The sequence below is a fragment of the Coccomyxa subellipsoidea genome (assembly GCF_000258705.1).
Source record: "Coccomyxa subellipsoidea C-169, whole genome shotgun sequence".
Lineage (NCBI taxonomy): Eukaryota > Viridiplantae > Chlorophyta > Trebouxiophyceae > Coccomyxaceae > Coccomyxa > Coccomyxa subellipsoidea.
Window position 1 is genome coordinate 153167 of NW_005178017.1, and position 14280 is coordinate 167446.

At 55.0% G+C, this 14280-nt stretch overlaps 2 protein-coding genes across 2 annotated transcripts; one reads left to right on the forward strand and one right to left on the reverse strand.

The window, feature by feature from the left end:
• Nucleotides 1-6: 6 nt before the first annotated feature.
• COCSUDRAFT_49368 (hypothetical protein) lies at nucleotides 7-7372 on the reverse strand (the record flags this gene model as incomplete). Its single annotated transcript, XM_005642630.1, has 15 exons — nucleotides 7-727; nucleotides 1052-1200; nucleotides 1474-1711; nucleotides 2225-2413; nucleotides 2671-2886; nucleotides 3170-3353; nucleotides 3789-3958; nucleotides 4310-4468; nucleotides 4811-4954; nucleotides 5218-5638; nucleotides 5887-6026; nucleotides 6276-6452; nucleotides 6649-6804; nucleotides 7015-7150; nucleotides 7293-7372. The coding sequence occupies 15 exons, from the start codon at nucleotides 7370-7372 to the stop codon at nucleotides 611-613; spliced, it is 2676 nt and encodes an 891-aa protein (XP_005642687.1). The 3' UTR covers nucleotides 7-610.
• An 828-nt stretch (nucleotides 7373-8200) lies between these two features.
• Nucleotides 8201-14265, forward strand: COCSUDRAFT_38727 (cullin; the record flags this gene model as incomplete). Its single annotated transcript, XM_005642631.1, has 17 exons — nucleotides 8201-8251; nucleotides 8338-8420; nucleotides 8500-8599; nucleotides 8724-8842; nucleotides 8980-9041; nucleotides 9369-9595; nucleotides 9963-10160; nucleotides 10464-10620; nucleotides 10822-10904; nucleotides 11098-11238; nucleotides 11503-11721; nucleotides 12028-12168; nucleotides 12358-12411; nucleotides 12672-12819; nucleotides 13122-13312; nucleotides 13617-13742; nucleotides 14122-14265. 17 exons carry the CDS (start codon nucleotides 8201-8203, stop codon nucleotides 14263-14265), a joined length of 2244 nt encoding a protein of 747 aa, XP_005642688.1.
• Nucleotides 14266-14280: the final 15 nt, after the last annotated feature.

Genomic DNA, 14280 nt, shown 5'->3' on the forward strand with positions numbered 1-14280 from the left:
TTAGTTGAACTTTCAATGGCTTCCACGTAGTGGGTCGTGCACAGGCTGACCATTGTAGAAACACTCAAGAGCTTGGCGCCAGCACCTGCGCTCCGTTGCGCAACACATCATGATGCCGGCCTGGCATCACATGTACTAAAGTATAGGACTGCGCGTGTAAATATCATAATATGACTGCGCAGTCAGCCGCGGTGGACGTGCACGTGCGGCACACGCATGCATGCCCTAGGCTAGTGCTTGCAAAATCTTTCTGTTGTGTGTGATCATCAAATCTCATATTGTACCTGTAACATGCACACTGTGGCACGCAGTCCGTATATACTAGATTGTGGCCTTACCCAAACGCCGGCAGCTGTAGATGATCACATGCGCATGCTGCAGCTGACAGACATCCAGCTGCATCCGCAGCGCCTATATATATATATTGATAGGCTCATGAGGGGCCTGATCAGGGGGATCTACTCGCTACACCAAAGCCCACCCATCATCATCAGTAGCAGGTCTCAGGAGAAACCCTACAAATTTTATAATCACACAACCAATGACAGGCTGGACCAACGAGTCCCCTGATCTGCAATGAAACTCCACTCTGCACTTGAGGGCCCTAGCGCTAGGATGGCCACCAGGAGGCGCTCTGGCGGGCAGCATGCAGCGCAGCTTTGAGCTCCCGGTACTCCTGAGGGCTCGCGCGAACCAGCGTGGCAATTGCAGGCAGCAGCGCATCACACTGCGTAGCACAGCAGGGCACAGCTTGAGACCGAACATCGGCAGGGCTACGCGCAAGCTCTTTAGTGTGTGCTTGCATTTCAAGGCTATCAAATGTGGATTTGGCGAGTCATGCAAAATTCAAAAAATTTTGCAGAGGATGCGCTTGGGTGCGAGTTTCACGGATGGCTGCTTGACATCACTTGTCAGTAATGCACACCCTTCTTTTGGCTTCTCTGCAAATAATAGCCGGCCTACAATGACCAAAAAACAATGGCACTCCGCTTGACTACCCTTGCTATCAGCCAGGTAGGACAGCTATGAGTGCGGGCGATTGAGCAGGCACCTGCTCTGTGCGGCCTGCAGCGGCGGAGTCCAGGAACTTGAGCAGCACGTTCTTGAGGTAGAGGATGTCCACGCCAGGCAGCTGATCGCGCTGTCCGTTGGTCGGCGTCTCCGAAAATGTGTCTGCAATGCCACGGAGGCTGCCGCCCCCTGCTCAAAGTAGCACAAACCATCTCAGCATTTGCCGCGCAGGGCTTACTAATGACTATCCTAGGATACTGATGCTCGGCCAATGCTTGCCATATGCCTTTGGCATCATGCATAAGGAAATGATGCAAAGAGTGTGGCAAATTATCAACAGCGAAGCAAATAAAGCACCTCTTAGATAGTATGTTGTGCACAGGACATTACTTCTGGGTCAACGATCTCATTTAACAAGCATGATCTGGGACACATGAGAGGCAGGTTGCTTCGCTTGCGCACCCCTGGCCTTGGGGGTGCCGTTGAAGCCGGCATAGAGATTGCCGGAGGAGCCGCGTTGAGTCAGCAGCTTCTTGTCGGCCGCCAGGCGGTCGCGCTCGGCCTCCGCGGCCGCCAGCTCGCGGCGCCAGTCCAGCATCTCGGCCCGCGCGGCCGCCAGCTGGCGCTCCAGCCCCGTTACGGACTCCCTCCTCTCCCACTCCGCCCGCGTCGCGCGCTCCTCCGCAGCCGACAGCCGCACCTGCGCACAAGTGGCACTTCGCATCTGCCACCTCCCAAACGCCAACCCAAGACAGCCGCAGATGTAGCGGGATTCTTCTGTAAAATTTCCGGCGACCCTCCACTGTTATGAATGTCTTCAGATTTCTTGCACCACAGCTTTGAAGGATCGATCCGACACAGAGTCTTTGCATCTGCGCGCAAGTATGGCGCTTTACAATTCTGACATGTTCTACCTTTATGCACCCTCGCCAATGCCGCGACAAACACTGTAATCACTGCACGTGCTATGCATCCACCATGGCACCCTCGATTACTATGGCGTCAGACCCTTCTTACTACAATACAGAGGCCCACCCCTTTGGTGGGTCTCCCAAAATAAGGCCCTCTGCAAGAAATCAGAGGAGACTATATTGTAGCCAACAAGACAAGCAAATCAGCCTACTGCCGGCGACAGTGACACATGGATGTCATGACGGCTTGATCATATCAGACAGAAGTTCAGGGACCATGCCTGCAGCTGCGCGCGGGCAACGGCCTCTGACTGGCGCTGGCGCCCAGAGGCGTCCAATTCAGCGTGCAGCGTGGCAGTCATGCGCTGCGCAGCGTCCAGCTTCTTCTCCAGCCGCGCCGTCTCCTCCCGGGCCGCGCGCGGCCACCGCGCAAAATCAGCCCCGCTCAGCTCCAGCCGCTTCGTCACCTCCGCCTCTATGGTCGCCTCCGCCTGCACACAGCATCCTCAACTGTTACTATTACTATCACTATGCAGCTGCATGCCCAAGAGGACATCGAGATGCAAGGATTGCTTGGGCGAGAGCCTCATGTGCTGAACATGTTCCGGCAGTCACCGTCACCTATTTGATTGCCGAGATTGCAGACCATAGGAAGGGCCATCAGGAACGTGGTGCTTATGTATCCACCTTGAGACTTCTGATGTACTATGCGTATACAGATCAGACAATCGGCAATCCCCTTGATGACATTCCCTGAGGCAGGCAGGGGGCAGTCACATGCCTGGTGGGCGCGCAGCTCCGCGGCAGCTACGCGCGACTCAGCGGCGTCCTTGGCGGTCAGCGCGCTTCGCAGCCGTGCCTCGACGGCGGTGGCCAGCTGCGCTGTCGCAACAACCTCCGCCTCCAATCGGCCGCGGTCTTCTTCTGCAGCCGCTGCCATCTCCTTGTATGTCGCCAGCTGGCCCTGCTCACCCAAAACAGCCATCAGCTATATATGCGGCCATGACTCTGTCATTCATGGCACCCTGTTTGCTCAGGCATGGCAAGCAGTTGAAGGGGTGCTGTTGTCGTGGGTTCTAACACATCATCTCCTAGGTGGAAGATCGTCAGCTGTGCCGCATGATCAGCAAATTGGCAACACAGCTCTGGTCCTACTCTCGAGACTTCTGCCATTGGAACAGCTGTCCGTGTCTTTGCTACTACAATATCTGCCACTGACTCTGTGGAGTAGCAGGCCTGTTCCCTACCTGCTCTGCACGCAGCTCGGACAGGCGCTCCTCCAGTGCCTGGCACCGAGCGAGCGCCGCGTCGGCCTCGGCGCCGGCCGCCTCTGCCGCGCGAAGCTCCGACTGCAGGCCGGCCTCCACCGCCTCGGCCGCATGCGCACGTGCCTCCAGCGCTTCTGCGTCAGCCCGTGCACGAACCAGCGACCTGAAGCTCCAGATAGTGGTCAGGGGAAACATGTCTGTTGACGAAAGAGAATGCCACGTCAGCAATTGGAGTAGTCCAGCGTATCGAGTCTGCAGTGACAAGCATATCCACAGCAAAATCGTCATGGCATGAGCTTGCCTAGGCCGTGAGCATAATAATGACCAAAATTTGCTATCTGCTGTAACATTAGACGGCACACAATCCACTTCTCAAGAGTAAAGCAATGTTGAGCAAGTCTTCAATGGAGAGCAGTTCACAGATTCAGGGCCCCAATCTTGGGATCTCAGAAAGATTGGAGCCCGATCCCTGCGAACATGACTCCCATAAAGGCCTGCTCAGTTTATGTCCCAAGCCACTGGGTCCACTCTGCCCCTGGTGGCAAGTGTGATGCCAGGAATCTGGAAATCTGAGGGAAGCCACTGCTGGCACTCGCACCTTCGCAGATCCTGGTTGTCCTCGTCGAGGCGGGAGATGCGCTCACGCAGCTTGGCTTCTCCGTCGCGCATCGCACGCCGCAGCTCGGCCTCGCGCTCGTCCGCCGCACGCCGCGCCGTCGCCAGCCAGGCGTCGTCCGGCGCGCCGCGTTCCCTTTCTCTCTCCTTCGCCTGTGCGCGCAAATACTTTAGTCGATACAAGTATCATCATCTCTAGTGTCAGTAAGCCCGACACCGTCCCTAGCAAAAATTCTGCCTCCCAGGGGCGATGAAGAAAATGGGAGATTATCACATCCCCACATGCAATCTACAAATTCAGGCTGTTTGAGCAAACTTACAAGTAGCTGAGATGGCATGCGGGCCAACTGATGGTGCCCAATGTCTCAGCTTTCCTTCCATCGCGTCCACATGTGAGGTGCACGGGAATTCCTGGCGCTGCCAGAATTCTGCCGTCCTCATTCTTCATCCTGAAGAAGCACCCTTGCAAGAGAATGGAGGGCTGACGAGGTGCTGCATGCGCACCTTGAGATCGGCCTCTGCTTTGCTGGCGCGCTCCTCGGCTCGGTCGGCACGGCGCTGGGCGGTGGCCCCCCGCTCCTCTGCCTCCGCGCAAATGTCCTGCGCCCTCGCCAGCATCTCTGCCTGCGATGCCTGCGCGGCTGTCACCTTGGCCCGCAGCTCCTGCATGTCACATCACAGTACATCCTTCCCTGTGCATATTGTGAGGATGAGACAGGGTCAGCTCCCATCAATTCCATGGAGCAGTGACACAATCGAGCACCATGATGACCAATGGAAATCCAAACCTAAGCCATGTTCATGATACGAGACTGACGGCAGGTCCTGGATAGGGGCAGGAGCTTCGGCATTAAATGCCAATCTGCCCATATAGTGAAAATCCTCTTGGAATCCTCAGTATTACGGTATCTGGCAAGATTTTTGCTTGTGAGCAAAATGGGCGTCAATGCCAAACCCCGGGACCCTTGAATTCACCCCCTGCTCACAGGGAGACAGTAGATGCACCTGCACATGCTTCTCTGAAGCCGTCCTGGCCTCCTCCGCTCCCTGCCTTGCCTGCTGCAGCTCTGCCTCCAGAGCAGCGCACCGCTCCTCAGCCGCAGCCGCCTGAGCCTCCAACTCTGTCAGTCGCCCCTCCAATCGCCCAACCTGGAGCCACAAGAAAAGCTCAGCAGGTCTTCAAAATAGTCAAATTCTTACTACAAATCTTCTGGACAACATGATTGGTATGTGTATTTCCGCAAGTCGCGCATGCAAGACTTCAGGGACTGTCGCCTCAGCCTGTTGTAATGCTCAAGCCTCCCTGTCGAGATAACCGAGCACGGCACGACGATGAGGCGCGAGTCTAATCGATTGCCTATCAAAGCATGTTAAGTTTCCACAATGACGGTACATGTTTCTGGGCTTCGCACCTGCGCCAGGTGTGCCTGCCGCTCCAGGTCAGACTGCAGCTGCAGGGCAGCTGCGTGATCGGCCACGCCGTTTGGCAGCGCCCGGGTATCTGTTGCCGCCCCATTCTCCTCTACTTCCTCTGCACCTTTTCCAGAACTGCTGGCGGCTGCAGGCTCCTGGAGCGGCTCGGGAGCTACAGGGCCGTTCTGTGCCTCTGCCTGTGGTAGGTCCAGTGGTTCTGGTGGGGTAGCAGCGGCTGCTTGGGGTTGGCGGGGCGGGGACACCGCGGGCGGCCGAGCCGGGTCCTCGGATGCTGAAGCGGCCAGTACCGCCGCAGCGCCGGCCACGTCAGAAGTTGCTTCGGCTCGCGGAGAGGTCTGCGGCCGCTTGGCCTCGGCTGTGGGTGTGCCCGGTGCCTCGGCGGCCTCCACACTTAGGAGCCTGCTTGCCATCACCAATGCCAAAATGCAGTCAAAGATTGCTTGGTTTTCTTCTGCAACGCATCTGCAACATTTGGCCACTCTCCAGTCACACTGTCTAGTTTACAAGGACATGAAATAGACAGCATATTGCACGTTGGTGAAAGAATGGCTGGGTAAGAGCCATGGCTTAAGGGGAAAATTGCTGTGAGGATGCATGGCGGAGTGCGAAAGGGAGTGTCCCAGGCTGAAGCTGGCATGGGGGCACACCGTTCTTGAAGATCGGCGATGGTCTCCGACTGTTCCCTCAACCGAGCATCCCTCTGCCGCAGGCTGTCCCTGAGCCCCTCGGCTTCCCTTTCCTGCGCCTCCAGCCTCTCTCTTAGAGAAGCCATCTCTCCTGCTGCAGCCTGTACACCAGAGAACAGAGACAAGTGTCAGTCTCCAAACAGATCAATGGTCGGAGCACTCGATTGCTCAGCGTCCCAATAATATAGGTGCACCTCCTTGCAAGGCACATGGTCAGAAATAAACCTCCATGACGCTTGTGGCGGTAATGTCTGCCTGCTTATTAGCAGTCCCAAATTGAAAGAGAATCTCATGGATTGAACTACAGTATTAGCTCATTCAAAGCAACAGGGGCTTGCCTCGCCAGGGACCGCTTGGGCAGCGCTGCTGCTGCCGCTGGTGCGCAGCTGCGTGATCTCGGCACGTGCAGACACGAGCAGTGCGCCGTTGAGCGCTTCGTCCGAGGCATGCATGTGCTCGGCATCTGCCAGCCGCTCCTGCAGATCCACCTCCAGCTCCTCCTCTGTAGTTCCCAGGCCAGCGATGACCTGGCGGTGGAGCACAGAACATGTCAGCAATGTTCCAGGGATATTCTTGTTCGGATGGGCTGTCATGTATCCTCATTCCCCCCTTTTTGCGATGCATGGCGCCATGCGACATCACATGCTTCAGGTGATGTGATCATTTCAGGCTAGACTAATCGGTTGCTGGAAGATTGGATCACAATGAGTGATCAATGGGGACGCTGCCTTGCGCGCAGCGGGAAATGCGATGGTAGTGGCGTGCCTGTCGGAGGGCTGTGATGGTGTCCTGCAACTGCTGCTTCTCGCGCGTTGAGAGTTCCACTAGCGTTGACAGGTCGTCCCGGTCATACCACCGCAGCTTCTTTAAGCTGTCCACCTGCAACACACGAGGCATGTCATTAGTGATCGCAAAAGCATGCCATGTCACCTGCTCATACGGGATGAGTGAAGTACAAGAGGATACGCCTGCATGGCTTGGCAGAGGATGCGCCGAGTACAGAGCATCATGGGGGAGAGCGAAGATTGTAAGGCATCCGATCAGTCTGGTACTTCTCTTGTCTTGGTGATGAGGGGCCCTGTCACACACCGGTAGGCGGAGGTATTGAGTGTCCTGATTGTTGCTGAAGCTGGCTGTGCTTCTGGGGCTGGATCCATGCTGGCTGAGCGCCTGCTGGCGACTGCCATCCTCGCTGGTCCCAGGCCTTTCCGTCCAGCCTTTGAACCTGCAAGAATTACTTGGCATTGAGTACGAAAGAGCCAGATGACAATGCTTTTGCCTTTTCTCAATTTAATTGCATGCTATTGCACACGGATTGAGGACCTTTCCTTGCAAAAGGGCAGCATGTCATAAAGGCATGAGCTCACCGTGCTGCACTGTCCGAGAAGCCAGTGACCGTCTTCCCCACAGTTTCCTGGAGCTTCGACTGCCAATTGAAAGCTTTCATGATGGCTCGCACGCTGCGGCCGGGAATAGCGAGAACCCAGCACCCCTCAAACTAATTCCTGGAGCTGTGGACTTTTCAACGCCACTGTTTTTCAGCCCTTCTGTAAAAGGCTCCTGTATAATTACCAGGAAGCGAACAGAAGAAGGCTCTCATTGATCACTGCTGCAACGAGGCCATGTCACCTCAGTCGAATCGAGCAAGAAGCCATAAAGTCGACCATATCGGCTCAGAAAATGCAAGCCTTGCAAACCAGTAGTAAGTCTTGGAGTTTTGTGCAAAGTACCGGAGTGTATCAGATGTATTCATGTACTCAGATTTAGACAAAAGAAGGCGTTTCTCTTGGTCCAAGGACGTTCATCAAAGAACCAGCTGTATTACAAAGCATATTCTGGCATCAAGAGTTGCTGAAGGCTGCTCGAGGCAAGCCAGCCTTGAACGATTTCGAATGAAAGATTCTTGAGCAAAATGAACGCGGGAAGTACCAGGTTTTGGTCTGGCTTTGGCAATGTGCCAGCGTCCAGTTGTGAAACCCTTGGACCGGTACCTATATCATACTGCCCCAACCCTTTACAGAGGGTCTGCGACCAAACCTGGGCCTGCTGTGACTTCCCAATCGTTTTTGACAACATTTGCTAGGTAAAAATTGCGAGAGCGTGGCGAGCTATCGAATGCAACATTGCAAAGTGTCTGCTGCAGCAGCTGGCGCCTGTTTGTTGGAGGATCCTGCCCGCTTGAACCCTCCTCAGGTGTAAGCTTGGGAGGGGAGGGCAGATTGCCACACTGGGGAAGAAGAGGAAAGCCCCCGCGCCTCCATCCGAGGAGACCACCATGCAGGACCGCAAGCCGATCGAGCTTGAGGCAGGCTGGACCTTCATGCAGGTAGGCCCAAGGTTGCTTTTCTTGTCTGTCTTGAAGGATTGGCATAGGTGTAACATAGCGCTGACCGGGCCCATTTTGCCCCGCAGAATGGGATCATGAAGCTGAGAAAGCTATTGGAGGGAGAAGAAGAGGAGCAGTTCACTGCTGAAAATTATATGATGCTCTACACGTACGCACCTTAGTTTTGATCAACCTTTCATTTTCTTGGGTTGGCGACGTTTTCGTTTGCTCATTAATGTTGTGTGCAGGACGATCTACAACATGTGCACACAAAAGCCGCCCTATGACTACTCAGAGCAGCTGTACAACAGATATAAAGACTCTTTCAGCCTGTACATTAGGGAGAAGGTGACAGCAGCTTCCATCCCAATTCAAGCTTTGAACTTCTGGATCGTTCGAAGTGCAATTGTAGCTTGAATATAGGGTTGCTGCTCATCCCTGCCCTCATGCTATGGTGTGCCTTCTTTTGTAGGTGTTGCCAGCTCTTAGAGAACACCACGAAGAGTACTTGTTGAGGGAACTGTACAAGCGATGGGGCAATCATAAGGTCATGGTGCGATGGTTGTCGCGGTTCTTCAACTACCTAGACAGGTAAGCGCCAATTTCATCTGCTCTCTTCTTTGCGCACCCCAACTGCTTTCTTCTATTTTGCATGCCTGCAATGCCGTGTGACAGCGCTGAGGAACAACTTATGACCAGCAAAGTCTGAAACAGGTGTGTTGCTGCAGGTACTACATCACGCGGCACTCGCTGCACTCCCTCAATGATGTGGGCCTCATCCGCTTCAGAGGTGCGCACCAGCAGAACCTTGTCTCGATACCTGCTTTCATGACAATTCTGCTTTCATCAAGCCCCATTGTACTAGCATATGACTGCCCACCGACATGCACCTGCCCAGCACATGCCAAGCACTGCTGAGCAATGCCCAGCATCATCTTTTTGGGCTGAGCTCCGTTCCACACATGCCCCCATTCTTTGGCACATGCACAACCATTTGCCGCCACAAGACGCGTGTCCCAACATCGCTTGCCCCGTGCATAGATACTGCTACATACTTAGGAGTATGAGAAGTCCTCATTAAGTACTCATGTGATGGGGAGTTGTTGTGCGCGCGCAGACGACGTGTACACGGAGGTGAAGGTGCAGGCGCGGGGGGCGATCCTGGCGCTAATAGAGAGGGAGCGTGAGGGGGAGCAGGTGGACCGAGCGCTGCTGAAGAACGTGCTGGGCATCTTCATCGAAGTGGGCATGGGCGGCATGGACTGCTACGCGGACGACTTTGAAAAGCAGCTGCTCTCCGACTCCGCCGCCCACTACAAGAAAAAGGCCACCGCCTGGATCGCGGTGCGGTGCCCTCTGCTATTCTGATACTTGCGCATCATGAAGTTGTTGCCTCAGCATCCTAGATTGCTCATCTCTTGGCATGTAGGTGGTATCTCTATGTTGTTTTAGGCTGCTTGCTGTGTCTCACGCACTCTAGGATACAGAGGCAGTGTTTCTGTACAGGTTGCTGCTCAGATCCTTGACAATTTGATGGCGTGTTGAAGATTTGAAGATCATGATGTTGTGTCTCAACACAACAGCCCTCTGAAGGGCTTTGACCTCTTCAAGTGTGCTGAAATTGTGCTGTCACGTCAGCTTCGATCTTCCAGGTCTGTTGATCTTGCTCTGTGGTGTGCTGAGGCATCCTGGTGTTAATTATGTTGCGCAGGAGGACTCGTGCCCAGACTACATGCTGAAGGCGGAGGAGTGCCTGAAGGCGGAGGAGGAGCGCGTGGCCAACTACCTGCACGTGGACACCAAGCCCAAGCTGCTCAAGGAGGTGGAGACGGAGATTCTGGAGCACTACGAGAGCGAGCTGCTGGAGAAGGACAACTCCGGCGCTGCCTCCCTCATGCGCGACGACAAGGTGGGCGCCGCTTTTCATTGACAGCTCCTCCACTCTAATCATGCTAGACGTGGGGTGTGATCAGGCAGGTTGGGAGCTGGTACATTTGAGAGGCTCGTGCTTCTGTCTGCCCTGTGCTGATGTGGGCGTCTTTGCCTGGCTGCATTGAAACATGGACATGTATTGCGGCATCATAAGGTTTCTTCCATCTGAAGCCATACTTGATACGCAGGACATGATTAGGATGTTGGCCTTGGCATCCTTGACTGTCACTTGCAGTTACAGAAAGCGCTGATTGGTTCCTCCGCGTGCCCCTTGTTGCAGAAAGAGGACCTGGCGCGCATGTACCGGCTGTTCCAGAGGATACCCAAGGGCCTGGAGCCGGTGGCGGAGATCTTCAAGAAGCATGTGGAGGCGGAGGGCATGAAGCTGGTCAAGGAGGTCACCGAAGCCATCCAGAGCAAGAAGGAGAAGGACGCCGGTGAGAGACATTGCTCATCTCACCAATATAGCATTGTTGTCAAAGAGATCGGCCGAAGGGTTCATTGGGATCCAAGTATATATGTCGGGCAAGCTGGCGAGACCACAATCATCAGAGATATCATAGCTAGATCTATCATAGCTACTAATCACAAAAAGATGTTCTTTTGCTTGCTTAGCTGGTGGGTTTGTGTTTGTGCAGGCAAGCCGTCCAAGGACTCTGGCAGCACCCACGAGCAGCAGTACATGAAGACTGTCATCGAGCTGCATGACAAGTACCTGCAGGTGCCTTGCCCTTCGCTGTCTGTCCTGTCTGTCCCATCTCCCTGCATGTCTCGAAAGTGAAAAATGCAGGCACCTGCATCCATTAATGGCATGCTTGGAAAGTATTCTAGCTGGGTGCATCCAATGCCAGAGGGCATTTTAGCCAGTTGATGACCGGTTGACCTCTAAAGCTGAATTGCTCTGCTGCCCGCAGTACGTGGTGGAGAGTTTCAACAACAGCTCGCTGTTCCACAAGGCACTGAAGGAGGCGTTCGAGTCCTTCTGCAACAAGACCGTTGCCGGTATCACCTCCGCCGAGCTCATGGCCAACTTCTGCAACACCCTCCTCACCAGGGTGCGCTCACATGAACTCCTTTAGTACTGCAGCAGCACACTACAGCCTGAACAGCTGCACGTTGTTGTGCTTGTGCTTGTACATGGACTGCAATGTGCTGGTGGAACAGCTGTCCCTCTGCTCGTACCGCCATAGGGTGCATGCCTTAATTTCCTGGCTTTCTTGGAACGCTCACGCTGAACATCTGTTTAGCGGCCTGAGCCTTGTGAGTCTTTATCCCGCATTGACCAAACATGACATTGGATGCTGTGTTCGTCAATCCAGGGCGGCGGCGGCGACAAGATGACGGATGACGCGGTGGAGGAGATGCTGGACAAGGTGGTCAAGCTGCTGGCCTACATCAGCGACAAGGACCTCTTCGCAGAGTTCTACCGCAAGCGCCTGTCGCGGCGCCTGCTGGCCGAGCGCTCGGCGTCCGATGACCATGAGCGCGCCGTCCTCACCCGCCTCAAGCAGCAGTGCGGCGCCCAGTTCACCTCCAAGGTGGGCCCCTTCCCTCTCATGACTGCCGGGTGCCTGAAGAAGCCTTCATCCAACTGTCCACAGTGTAGTCTACTTGGCCGTCGTTGAGTGCCTCACCTCCTTTCTTCTTCACACGGGGCGCGCCATGAAGCCATGTGATTGCCGCTCTGGGCAACTGCATGACAGTGTTTGTGGTGCCTCATTGGGCAACCAGCCCTGTAACACATGCAGGTTTGGTGTGCATCGTGCCATTCTTGGGCAACATTGCTTCTTAGGAAGGCAGCATCATGAGCGCATGTGTTGACAGCTCAAATGTGACTTTCCCAGATGGAGGGCATGGTCACGGATCTGCAGCTGGCGCGCGAGAAGCAGCAGGGCTTTGAGGCGTGGCAAAAAGAGAACGGCAAGACGATTTCCATCGACATGTCCGTGCAGGTCCTCACCACCGGCTTCTGGCCCCAGTACAAGGTGCGACCACACCTCCTCTCGGCTCTCTGCTTACCTTTAACCGATTTTGGGTCGTGAGAAATGGCCCCTCCTCTGATTGCAGCATGGCCCCTGGCATGCTCATCTGAGCTGTATTCTCTCAATGGTCCCGGGAAAACGTTCTGCCCAAGCGGTGTCTGGTGGTTGGTGAGCTGTCGTTGATGTGGGCAGGTGGTGGACTTGGCGCTGCCTCAGGAGATGGTGGATGGCGTCTCGCTGTTCAAGGTGACCCCTCTCATTTGCATAGCGTTTTCCAGCAATGGGTCCTGTCATTCAGGATTGCACCCCCTCAACTCGTGACTTAGATAATCTCAAGCGCCAGCCCCTTTGTAGTATGCGAAGGGCAAGCATATGCACCTGCCAGATCTAAAGTAGAAGTTCGGTGCAGGCTCTGCAATAGCTGAACTTGCTTACTAAATGACAGGATGTTATCTGTCGTCACAATTACTGCCGATACTAATGTGGGCGCCACATGCGCTGCGCAGGAGTTCTACGAGGCGACGGTGAAGCACCGGCGGCTGCAGTGGTACTACCACCACGGCTACGCCAACCTGCGCGCCAACTTCCGCTCCAAGCCAATTGACATCACCACCAACACCACCCAGGCCACCGTCCTCCTGCTCTTCAACGCCGGTGCGCGCTCCTTTCAAACGTTGGTTCTGCTATGTTTTCTCTTATCTGCATAAGCAGGACAGCATTCTAGGAAGTTAGGGTGCGTTAGGAGTGTGTGAGGCTTTGCCCGTTGCTGACACTTCTACGACGTCCTGTGTACAAATTCATAGGTATGCAGATAGGATTCTGTCATTTGATCATGTGATGCGCAGCAGTATAGCTGCATCCCAGTGCCACGGCCACTGCAGCTGGCAAGCACAACGTTTGTCATGCTGGGGAATCTGAAGAATTGGCATTAATTCACTTCTGTGCTTTGTGCGCAGACGAAAAGCTGTCGCTGCAAGAGATAAAGGAGCGTGTGAACCTGCCGGACGAGGACATAATCCGCATCCTGCACTCCATTTCCTGCGGCAAGTACCGCATCCTGGCCAAGGAGCCCAACAACAAGACCATCAACAAGGCCGACATCTTCACCTTCAACGCCGCCTTCACCGACCGCATGCGCCGCATCAGGGTCCGCGCGGTCTTCTCCTGCTGTTCTTGCTTTTCTCCTAGTCTTCTACAGCAGATGCTTACATCACCCTGGGTAGTATGCATGCCTCGCAAGCTTTCTATCCAAGGCAGTTGAGCTTCAGGTCACCTGTTTGCTCACTCATGGAGGCGACGTACGCTGGCTCTTGGAGTATGCACCGCCCAGGAGTCCAGCATGGCTCCAGCTCACAACAGCTCGATCAGTTTGCTCTTGTTTGGCTGATCTGGAATTTTGGCATGAAAGTCAATTGGTGCAGCTCTCTGAGAAAGTGTGTACGCGCGTGCAGCTGCCAGCCCCGCCGTCGGATGAGCGGAAGAAGGTGGTGGAGGACGTGGACCGCGACCGGCGCTACTCCATCGACGCCGCCATCGTGCGCACCATGAAGTCCCGCAAAATCCTGCAGCACCAGCAGGCACGCCCCGCGCATGCCCCTTCTCCCACACGATCACACTAGCTCTTTTACTTCCGTTGCAGGATGATTTGTGTCCTCGAGTCTTGGGCGCCCTCCAGAAGCAGAGATTTCAAGCTATCGAGGCTCGCTGCACTGTGTTACGGGAGTGTCTGGTCTCTGTGTGAGCCTGCAGATTCTATGTTTATACCCATGCACAGATGCAGCACGCCAAATTCGAGATGATAGTGTCTCGATTGCTGTTAGGTGGTGTTGCCGTGCGTCCTGTTGTGTGTGCCCTCTAGCACTGCAGCAGCCTAAGCTGCTGTCAGTCGACCAGCTTCACAGCAGTACTTCAGTGTGTGGTGTTGCTGAGGGGTGTGTGTGTGGGTGGCGTGCGCAGCTGGTGCTGGAGGTGGTGCAGCAGCTGCAGCGCATGTTCCAGCCGGACATCCGCGTCATCAAGAAGCGCATCGAGGACCTCATCAACCGCGAGTACCTCGAGCGCGACAAGGACAACCCCAACACCTTCCGCTACATGGCCTGAGCAACCGCCACCGCC